The sequence below is a fragment of the Myxocyprinus asiaticus genome, chromosome 4, assembly GCF_019703515.2.
Source record: "Myxocyprinus asiaticus isolate MX2 ecotype Aquarium Trade chromosome 4, UBuf_Myxa_2, whole genome shotgun sequence".
NCBI lineage: Eukaryota > Metazoa > Chordata > Actinopteri > Cypriniformes > Catostomidae > Myxocyprinus > Myxocyprinus asiaticus.
The window spans coordinates 20,593,088-20,604,118 of NC_059347.1; the positions used below are offsets into that span (position 1 = coordinate 20,593,088).

Genomic DNA, 11,031 nt, shown 5'->3' on the forward strand with positions numbered 1-11,031 from the left:
CTCATATTAACATTTGACATTTTGACATATAAGAAAAAATAGATTGTGTGTCAAAATCAAGATTATAAAGACCACATTCCAACATTAGTGTAACAATCAAACCCCGATCATCCCCTAGAACAAAAAAAAAAAAAAAAAACAGAAAAAAGAAAAATGTGCGCATTAACCCCGTGCACGTCAGCGCCAACTGCCGTCCATCCCTCCAAACTCAAACAGTCCATGCACGCCTACAAGAACTCCCATGACAGCCTTGCCATCGGAATACTCAAGTCCAGTGTTTCTATACAAATTTTGTGAGACAAAATTGCACAGCAAAAGATAATCTATAATACAAACTCCATCCAATAGGCGGAATAAGCACAAAGAGTGTGTAGATTCATCCATAGAACTGTCCTGAAGGTGTGTTACTCTACAAAATAAACTCCAGCCACTAGGCAGAACCAGCACAAAAAGTGTACAGATTCCTCAAACAGTCAAGCAAATGTTCAGTGAGCCGGTCCACTCGGCTGCAACGTGAGTGCAACAAGATGACTTACTCACTCCATTGACTTTATGAAGGACATCGCTTGCTGTGGGCATGTGAATGTTTTACAGCCATCCTTAGCATCTTTTCTCAATTTGGCCAGGAATATCAGTGCAAATGCGACCTTCCTTTGATGTAAAAGTTTCTTGCATTCCTTAAATCGATCACGTTTCTCTCTTGTCGAATTCGCAAATGTGAGAACAAGAAAATGCTGTGGTTCTTCCAAGAAAGCCTTCCTTTACTCCTCGCCTCGCATAACACAAGATCTTTATCGGATGGTCTCAGAAATTTGGCCAGAATTGATTGGTCTCCCTCCACGGATCACTGAGCAAGAACTCTGTGAGCTCACTCGATTTTCAGCTTATGGCCTGCTATTTCAAGCAGTTTCGGAAAGAGCCCAACCAGGAACTTCATCATACCCTGTCCCTCTGCTTCCTCAGGAACTCTGACAATATGGACATTATTCCGCAGGCTACGGTTCTCCATGTCCTCCAACTTCTCCCAGACACGCTCCAAATCCAACATGGTCACTAGCGGATTAGCAGATAATTCCTTCTCCGATGACCCCAGGTAATCGATCCGTTTCTTGACATCCCCCACTATTGTAACCACATCAGTGAGCTTCGCCTCCATGGCTGTGAATGATCGACATATCACAGCAAGATCCTCCAAGTCAGCAACAACTTTCGTCAGCATTGCCGACATGTTCAGCATCTCTCGCCACATTTCCCGCACCTCCTTGACTAAGTCGACTCCCAGGCTTGCGGCTGGCTTGGGGGCGTCAGCTTGAGCACGTAAGTGTCTTTTAATGTCTCCAGAGACTGAGGATTTTTAATTCTTTGATATATTGTCCTCCTAGAACAGTTATGGAACAGTGTATCAAATCTCACCGGTTTATGTCATTAAAAGTATTAAAACTAGCAAAGTGCGCAGAGCTTGCCGTTCACATGTCCGATCCCCGCATGGTGTCACATGACTCAAGAATTTCATAACTTTATTACAAAGAAACACATTCCACAGACTTTAGGTAATCACACAAATTCTATGCACATGATAGGCCTGAAAAAATCATATACATATTTAATTACATACAGTAATAACTTAGGTGTGCCCTGTGCACTGTTCTTTTGTTCACACTGATTTAAAGTACCTTTGAGTCTCTTATACGAAGCCCTTTAGAAACTCACAAAGAGAAAAATAATTTTTAAGCATCATAATTTATTGCTCTCCTAATGTTCTTTGTTGAGTCACATTTCTGTGGAACTGTGAGTTTCTCTGAGCCATTGGGCCTCTGGCCTCCCTAAGGCTTATATGTCTACATTTAATTAAATTAGCTTGTCATGTACTGAAGAACAAGCACTGACTACATTGAGACTGAAGCACATCAATGTAGGAAGCCTTTTGTGGGACAAATGCCATTTGAAATCAATCTGTTCCAGATGGCCCAAGACTCTTAAGACATCCTTGTTGTTGACCAAAGGTTTTTTTGCATGCAGATTTTTAGGGTCTGAACATTAATTGTTCTCATCAACAGTCACAGTTTTGCACATAAAGAGGAATGAAAACTAAACTGAATAGTATTTTTGTTTTCTTTAATGTAATGTAAAAAGAAAAAAGGAACAGTTCAGAAAAGTATATATATATATATATATATATATATATATATATATATATATATATATATATATATATATATATATATATACATATATACATTTTAAAAAAAACATGATGCATTGAAATTTTAGAAATCTCTCAATAAGTATAACTGTTCTCAGTATTTTTAGGCAACCTGGATTTATTTGTTCGCTAGCTAAATGTCTCGCCAATAAACTTTTGTCACAGCAACTACAGGTATAGCCTATTGTTAAGCACATTTTTAATTAGAAACACAGGAAACTTTCATTTGTTTTTATTTTAACATGCTAATCATCCTCTGAAGTAGAGGATTTTGCAGCAGAAGGGCGTAAGTTATGTCACTTAACATTTTAGGTCTTTTGTTTATAAGAAGACTTAACAAATAAACCTTAATAAGTGACAGTCAACATTATTATGTAAACAACCAACCTGATCACAAAGACAGCATAAAATAAAGACAGCAAACATTAAAACAATATTCTTAGTATTCATACCATTTATTCATGCAAACTATTAACAAATCAACAATATTGTTCAATATGTAAGTTTAGTTTGTCTAATCTGCTTGCATTATAAAACATCTGTGATAAAATTATCTGTGAGCCCACTGAACACACAGGAATAGATATAAAATGAGCACTGACTGTCAGTGACAACAATTTTATTAAATATTCTCCATGAGCAAACCCAGAGAAGGAACCGAATGAAGTACTTTAATAGGAGGATGTGTACTGAGGCAAGAAGAACTGAGGCAAGTAGAAGAGCAAAGAGAGCAGACAAGGACAATAATGAGACTTACATATGCAGAAGTTCTGGGTGGACAGTTCAGTTTGAAAACTAAGGGCTCTTTCCTGTAAAAACATAATGTAATACAGATGACAATGGAAAATGCACAATAAAATCAGACTAATCAGATTTAATGCTCATTGTCAATTGCAAAATTAAACTAATAATATCTAAAAGTAAAAAAATTTAAGCATCTAACCTGTCTAAGACCCATAAAATTGTTTACTTGACTTTTGAGTGTAATCCTGCTAAATTACCAAACATGTTCTTTTGTATGAAAAAACTAAAATTCTAAATAGTCTAAAGGGGAATTTTTTTTGTACCTCTGGTTAAAATGTATAACTCGTTTTGGGTACATGATTGTACCATAAGCACATATTTTATAACTATAAAGTTACAGTTATATGTTTTATTTCTCTGGGAAAAAATAATAAAAATGTACCTTTTTGTCTTACAAATATGTACAAACATGTACAAAACAAGGGTATACACTCCAGTGATGGCCTTGTACCTTAAACAGTACCTTATTTCTGAAAGTGTATAAGCTATTTGCTCGAAATGACACAGTTTGATAGTTTTTATTATATTGTATTTAGAGTATATAGAACTGCAAAAGAAGATGATTCGCCACTATTCTAACATATGTATCTGATAAATATGGGCCTGTTAGATGTTAGATGTCATTTTTGTCACAATCGCAATACCAGCAGATACTGTATGCTTTCCATGGACTGATGTGAAATTCCTCTGCAACACAAACTGCATTTCTTTCTCTTTACATGCATGTCTATTCAAGCTTCCTTGTGTGTTCATGCAATCAGTTTTGTTCAATATTTCACCCCAAATATTCCAGTGGATATAAAGGCATGTATGCTCCCGTTTGGGAATTCTGAGAGTAGTTTTTGAAAGAGGAAAGGGAAAAGAAGGGAAAGAGAAAAATAACCTTTCCTTATGCTGCATCTTCTCTCATGAACATTTCATGACTATGTCCGTACAATACACTGGAATCTCAGTCTCCTTTAATATCTGAAGGTTTAATAATTCATATAATAAAATATGGTTTTCTCCACTCTCTTACCATCTCTTCTTAGCAGCACTCAAAGTGGTACAACAGGAGGAACAGTCGGGGCGAGAGAAGAGTTTAAAGTGGGACTAAAAGTGAGTGTGTGTGTGTGTGTGTGTGTGTGTGTGTGTGTGTGTGTGTGTGTGTGTATGGGCAGGTTTAAGTGGTTTACGAGGACTTTTTTTTAGGTTACAAATTGGTAATTACAAGGGTATTATTCTATAAATGTGGTTTATGAGGACATTTCTAGTGTCCCCATAATTGATAATCGCTTATAAAACATACTAAATGATGTTTTACTGAAAATGTATAAATGCAGAAAGTTTTTTGTGAGGGTTTGGTTTAGGGTTAGGGTTAGGGGATATAATCTATAGTTCGTACAGTATAAAAATCATTATGTCTATGGAGAGTCCTCATAATGATAGCTGCACCAGCATGAGTGTGTGTGTGTACAAGAACTGTACATTTAGCTAAATGAACTAGAATGTCACTTGCAATGTATTTATAAAATTGTAATCTGCATTAACTGTCATCTGTGTCAACATTTCCCATTTGCATGACATTCCTCTAGCCTGAGGAGTATTTTGCTAGAATGAAGATACAGTAATATCACTTCGAGCTTGTGCTGCAACTGTATACAAAACCTTCTCTTACAAAACTGGATCATAGAGAGCATCCGCATCTACAGTGTATAAGTAAATCACATAAGAGATCTTGAGGGCATCTTGTGCACATAATTCATGAACATGCAGCTTCTCTTATAATGCGCAGAGCTTCTGTTACATGGTGAAACTTTGTGAGTAGATAGAGTAATATGAATATTGTTATTTATTTATTTATCTATATATTTATTTTATTGGCAGCTTCTCCTTTCAAGATGCAAAATGATCAATATTAAATATTTATATAGATCGTAAAAGCATGCCAATAGGCTAAGTTACCTGAACCTGCAGCTGTGATTAGATGGAGGGCTCAAATTCATCTTTGAATGTACTGTATGCTGCGCGCGCCCACCTCTGAATGACATTTTTAACCAGATAAAAATATTTATTTTAAAGTAGGAATTAACTAATATCAGTGGACTCGAAGAAGTCACTTCAAGTGGACTGAATGGATGAACGAACGTCAGAGTGATCGGCGAGTGGATGACTGTGAGTTATCATACAGTGAGATGTGGGACGTGACTGCAGCAGACGCTCCTCACAGCTCTCCAGCGTTCGCGAAAGGTACCCTTCACTGAAAGTTCAACTTTTATCACCGCTTACATATGCACGGATACACTGATCTTTTTATCCTACCTGTTTATCATAGGAATTTCATTCCGTCTGGAGTTATGACCTCGTTTTAAAGTGTGTGAGTATATTTGGCGAATGCGTTGGACACGAGCCCGTTCTGTAGATACCATAATGTAAGTATGGAAAACGTGCAGTTAGCTATTACTGTAATTGTTTCGACAATTCACAAATGAATGACTTTATAAGTAACAGGCTATGTATTTATTAACAGCTGGCTTTATTTTATTCGGTGCAATAATATTAACCAAAAGATTTTTTTTTTGTTTTTGTTTTTGTTTTTTTTTTCTTCTGGAATTATGTTTTAAAGAAGCCTACAGAATCTATGGTATGCATAGGCCTATACGTATTCTCATGGGTTGTTTGCAATGCATGGTGGTCTGTGAGCAGATCAAAACCAAAACAGTAGCCTATTCATATGTAGCCTACTATTATTTAGACTTTAATGCACATTTATTATATTTAAAGTGATTATTGGTGAATTAATTAAATGAGCAGATTAGATACTTGTTAGAGGGATTTTATAAATGTTGTAATGTAGATTAAGAGAGTTACTCAATCATTTAAATTATTTGATCTTAAGCCAGAGTTGATTTGCTGCTCTTCTGTAGTGATCATGTAGGGTTGTGAAGTTCAACCTGCATGTACTGTAATTATGATGCAGTACTTCAATTTCAGGGGTTAATGCATGCCAGTTACACTGGTCCATAATAATGGGGTTTGCCAGTTACCAATTTTGGTGAAAATTGTTTGCTAGTATAAGTTGTCAATGATAGAATCTTCCTACAATCACATATGCTCTTTGCATATAGCTTGTTGCCTCTGTGGATATATTTTGGCAGCATAGTGGCAATATAACAATACCTTTATTTGTTTTGTGGGAGTATCCTTGTCTTCGCGTTAATGTTGTCTTGGATTGCACTGCTTAGAAGTTATGTGTTCTCCATTGTTGACTGATGATGAGCTTTATATTTGGTTATATAAAGCTTTGCCAGTGATTTGTGCATATGGGTGACTAGTTTATGTGGGCTTGAATGACTCTGGCCTGAGGTGAGTTGAAGTACTGTCATCGCAAAATCTGAAATTCTTATTGAGGGGCCCTTTCTGATTCACTTATGGCTAGTTTCCCCATCCCTGCTTCTTGATTCTGTCCTTCATTAGTATCTCACATAAACAGAAATGGTTTTATTTGTCCTGTTATGTATCATATTAGAGTTGTTTGCTGTCTAATTATGATGGAATAACTTAGAATATTCAAAGTCTTTGTTTATACTGTTTCTATGGAATTTTCCAGGCTGTCATTCCTTAGATGTTTGTTGAAATTTTGAGAAAGACCTTATAAACTAAAAGTGCTTTTGTTTGGAAAATCATTTAATGCATCATTCATCCGCTTATCATTCCACTGTAGTGTCATGTTTTTGGATACTGTTCCATAATTCCTAAACTCATAATCAAAGAGCATGAATTAGACGTCAGATATACAAACACCTTTAAAATCCAGCTGCTACTCTTGGTTATTCATATTGGGGAGACTGGGGCTAGTTGTCACACTTTTTACTCCACTGAAAATTTTTTCAGTATAGGTTTCTGCAAACTTACCTTCGTTAGATTGTTTTGAATACAAAAATGACAACATGCCCCAAAAGGGCAAAAATGTTTTAAAGTAACATACAAAAATATCAAACCATTGTTTTGGCCAACTAACACTTAAAACACATCTGATATTTATGGAAATTCCACATCCTGACTTTTATGGCAAATGCCTTTGTCATGAAAGCAGTTCAACTTTTAAGTAAAAATCATCCTTTATTATGTAGTTGACCCTTGCCTGAATGTATTGAATGTAATATTGCCTATTACAGAAATATGATGGTTCTGGAATTTTAGTTTGGACACTAGAAATCACTGAAACTTTATAGTTACTGAGGTCTAGCCTTTGTGACAACTTCCCCATGTGACAACTAGTCTCAATCTGGCCTGTCAATCTTTGCAGTGTGCTAGCCACATTGGTTGGCAACATTGTTTGCCTAATTTAAATTACAATTTTAAATGTGTCTTTGGTTCTTTTCTTTTTTTTCTGGCATGCACAGTTTGTTGATGGAGAGGATTTCGAATGACAGCCGGCACAGTGGTCATCACAGGCGGAATTTTAGCTACAGTCATCTTGCTGACTATTGTTACAGTTTTATGTTACTGTAGACTGCAGGTAAATATGCTCTACCTCTTATGTCATTAATGATTTTAAGATCAGTCATAAAACTTTATATGTCAAGGATCTACCAGCTCACGTTATGTAATCTGTCAAACAATCATTTTGTGTACTCCGTGGCGCAAGCTGGTGGGTCCTTGATATTTATTCTGTCAACCAATCAATTTGCATACTACCTCTTTGTGTAACATTTAAATTTACACCCTCCTCCTCCCCAGCATCACATGCCTAGATTTGCTTCAAAAGATTTGATGAATGCCTAATAATGGTACAACTTGCAGCAGCATGCCAGAAGGGCTTTTCACACCAAATGCATTTTTGTATCCGTCTGCACACTTTTTCCATTGTTTTTCTATGTAAATATGTGCTATAGGTCTTTGACCACTGTGCTGCGTTCAGATGCTTTTTCAGCATCCCGCATAGGAGTGTCATGTATTTTACATGCTGTGTCAGGTAAAAAAGAATGTCAGCTTTTAAAAGCATGTCTCGATACACTTGCATCTAGCTTTTTTTAGTGCAAGAACTTGTTGGGTCAGAACAGCTCCTTACATGCTCGCTGCAATTTGTCAGTGTTTGTTCTTAGCAGTAGCAAGCAGCAGCATAAGAAGATATAATCCAAAAGACCAAATCTCCTAATTTGTCAATATATATATCAATATAATATTAAAATATATGCAGAGAGTTGTCATAACTGAACTAACTAAATGTTGTGTAATGTGCCACTTTGTAAGACAATAAATATTATGATCCTCTTGTGTCCTAACCAGTGCTGGGTAGATTACTTTAGAAATGTAATCCAGTACTGATTACAAATAATTTGTCTTAAATCATTGTAATCAGTAAACATTTTTTAGATAACACTTTAAGGTAATCTAATCTCATTACTTTTGTTTTACGTTTGGATTACTCCATGCATATGTGACCAGCTCTATTAGAATGAAGTAGGAAGTAGCAATGGGCTGTTTGTGGGAGAACGTGAAATTAGGTAAAAAACTTTTTGATTCTTTGGGGTTTTCCTTTGTTTTTGATAAAACAGAGACTCAGCTTTCAAATGATGTCAGTGTTATCATGAAATTCAAATTATAAATGTTGTTTTTATGCTCTTTAGTGTGGTGTGTCCATTTTCATCAGCTGCTGTCAATTCAAACGGGAACGATGCATTTAGCGTCTCTATGAACATAACGATCACCTACATTTACCACAGGAAAGTTGTCCAATGTCCATAGTTAGGTAGCTTGAAATTTTTAACTGTAGAGAAGAGCAAACTGATACAATTTTAAATACTATCACTGTCAAAGATGCCACAAAAGATGATCAGGCTTTGGCTCAGACCACTTTTTTAAATGTAGGAGCAAACTCAGTAAATTACGTGCTAGTTATTGCCATTGGCTGATTGGAAATGTAATCAAGGATGTAATCCTGTAATCCATAAAAAGTAACTATAGTCTGACTATGCACATTATAAAATGTAAAAAAAAAAAAAAAAAACACTATTTATGTAATCTGATTACGTAATAAGATTTTATGTAATCTGTTAATACTCAGCACTGGTCCTAACTTACTGTACATATTTATTTAAACTCCTCACTTTGCCCATTAGTATTACTGCTGTAAAAGAGAGGAGTCGGAGGGGGTGGAGGAGGAGGCTGACGTCGCCGAGGCATCACCAAGTCCACCACGCCAACCAAATGCACCTGAAAGTCCACTGAGTTTTCATCATTTTCCTGAATACGCATCCTCCAATCAGCTGCTAATGACTGTAGAGCCTTTTGAGCACAATGGACCAGTCACCTATCCTCACTACACCCCGCGAATGCCCTATAAGCCCAACCGCTCTTACACTTTCTGCCCCTCCTGTTCCGGGTATCTGCCACTGTATATGAGCCCTCAGGATGGCCTGCGCAATGGAGGTGGTAGGATCAGCTACAGAACTGTGCAGCAGGAGGAGCTAGACCTGCCGATGGACACGCCCAGCTTCCACAAACTCAACCTCATCCGCTCTGTCACCATGCAGGAGGTGCTGACTCATCACAGCATCAGCACTGATGTGTAGAACCTATTCTGCCCTGCAAAGCTGAAACGCAGTAACTATGGCAACTACAAAACAGAGAAAATTCTTCAGTTTTTTTGATTGTCCAGTCAAATGTGGATTATAAAACTGTCTCTGAATCTGAGCATAGCTGAGCCAAACCCATCTGTCACAGGACAGATCAGTCTTAGATGCCCAGTTTTGGTTATAGTGAAATTTGCCTTTGCATGGTAGTATTGTTCACCTGCAGTATTGTGAAAGCAATGTCACATAAAATCCCAAAAAATTATAACCAAGTCTTGATTTTATTGATTTTCTTTTACCTTTCCTTAGATGACATTTGTGTGGCACTTTAAGATTAGCCATTACATTACAGGGGGTACTTGGAAAGATTTTATTTATTTATTTATTTATTTATTGCCTTGTTAAACCTACAAAACAGAGAGCTAAAGTAAAAATATTAGGGCTGTCTAAAGGTTAAAATAATTATTCACCAAAAATCGTGTTTTTGTTTTTTTGTTCCAACACATTCAGTTCCTTTTAAAGTAAATCCAGTATAATATGAGTTAAAAGAAACACATATCAAGTTTGGCTTACAGATGGGGCAGTTGGGATATCCAAGACAAAAAAAAGGTTCATCAGACGGAGTCTTGAACAAAGGCGTCAGCTTTATTATTTATACTTGCTCTCCTCATGTGTAACTAATAGGGCTTTTAAATGGTATTAGAACTGGACAATACATTTAATAAGAATGGTTCACATGAATTTTCTGGATCACAGGATATTTACTGCTGTAGTGAACTAGATGATTAAAAGATATTGTTTTGAAATGATGGTGAGGATGTCTTCAAGTTGTGAAATTATAATGCAAACTCCATTCACAGTTTTACTGTACATGTAGGATTGTGAATTTTTGTGTCTGTTTCTGTAATCTAACTGACTTTAGATTTTATAATTGTATGAATTCAAATTTTTGTGTAGTGGCACTCAATTGTCATTGTTTTTTCATTTAAAAAAAGATAACACATTTTTTAAATGATACAAACCCTGTGAAGTCACCATGATCTGCTTAGTTCTAAGTGTTTATAAAATTATTATCTTTTACCTTTTAATTCGTTCATGAATTTCAATATAATCATTTGCAGTGTGAAGGTTTTTTGGTGCTTGTTCGATATGGTTTTGAGCTCTTATGATGTGATAAATTAACATAGCCTGATACTGAGGCCAGCAGGTGGCATCAGTTCTTGTGCAGAGAAATGGTCCATCCAGCACTTTGGTACAATTAAAAAGTCAAGTGAGAAAGTGTTGTTGTGTGTTGTGTGAAATGCAGCATGTTCTATCTGATGGAAGTTATGCTGGTGAATGCCTTTGTTATAACTGTTTTCTCCCAAAAATCAACTTATATAAGAAGTATTAAATGTGAGTTGTATTCACTGATAAATATAACATATACTGGATAATATAATCCACCCCTTGTCAAACCAATGTATT

General features: G+C 36.1%; 1 protein-coding gene across 1 annotated transcript; it reads left to right on the forward strand.

Annotated features, from left to right (window-relative positions):
* Positions 1–1,260: 1,260 nt before the first annotated feature.
* LOC127439667 (protein FAM163B-like) lies at positions 1,261–10,831 on the forward strand. The gene is made up of 6 exons (XM_051695907.1): positions 1,261–1,317; positions 4,042–4,105; positions 5,069–5,236; positions 5,322–5,418; positions 7,393–7,508; positions 9,112–10,831. Exons 5-6 carry the CDS (start codon positions 7,416–7,418, stop codon positions 9,562–9,564), a joined length of 546 nt encoding a protein of 181 aa, XP_051551867.1. The 5' UTR covers positions 1,261–1,317; positions 4,042–4,105; positions 5,069–5,236; positions 5,322–5,418; positions 7,393–7,415; the 3' UTR covers positions 9,565–10,831.
* Positions 10,832–11,031: the final 200 nt, after the last annotated feature.

Coding starts and splice junctions, on each gene's coding strand:
- LOC127439667 (XM_051695907.1), top strand. CDS start 7,416: ATGACAGCCGGCACAGTGGTCATCACAGGCGGAATTTTAGCTACAGTC. Junction 7,509..9,111: donor TATGTTACTGTAGACTGCAG/GTAAATATGCTC, acceptor TTTGCCCATTAG/TATTACTGCTGTAAAAGAGA.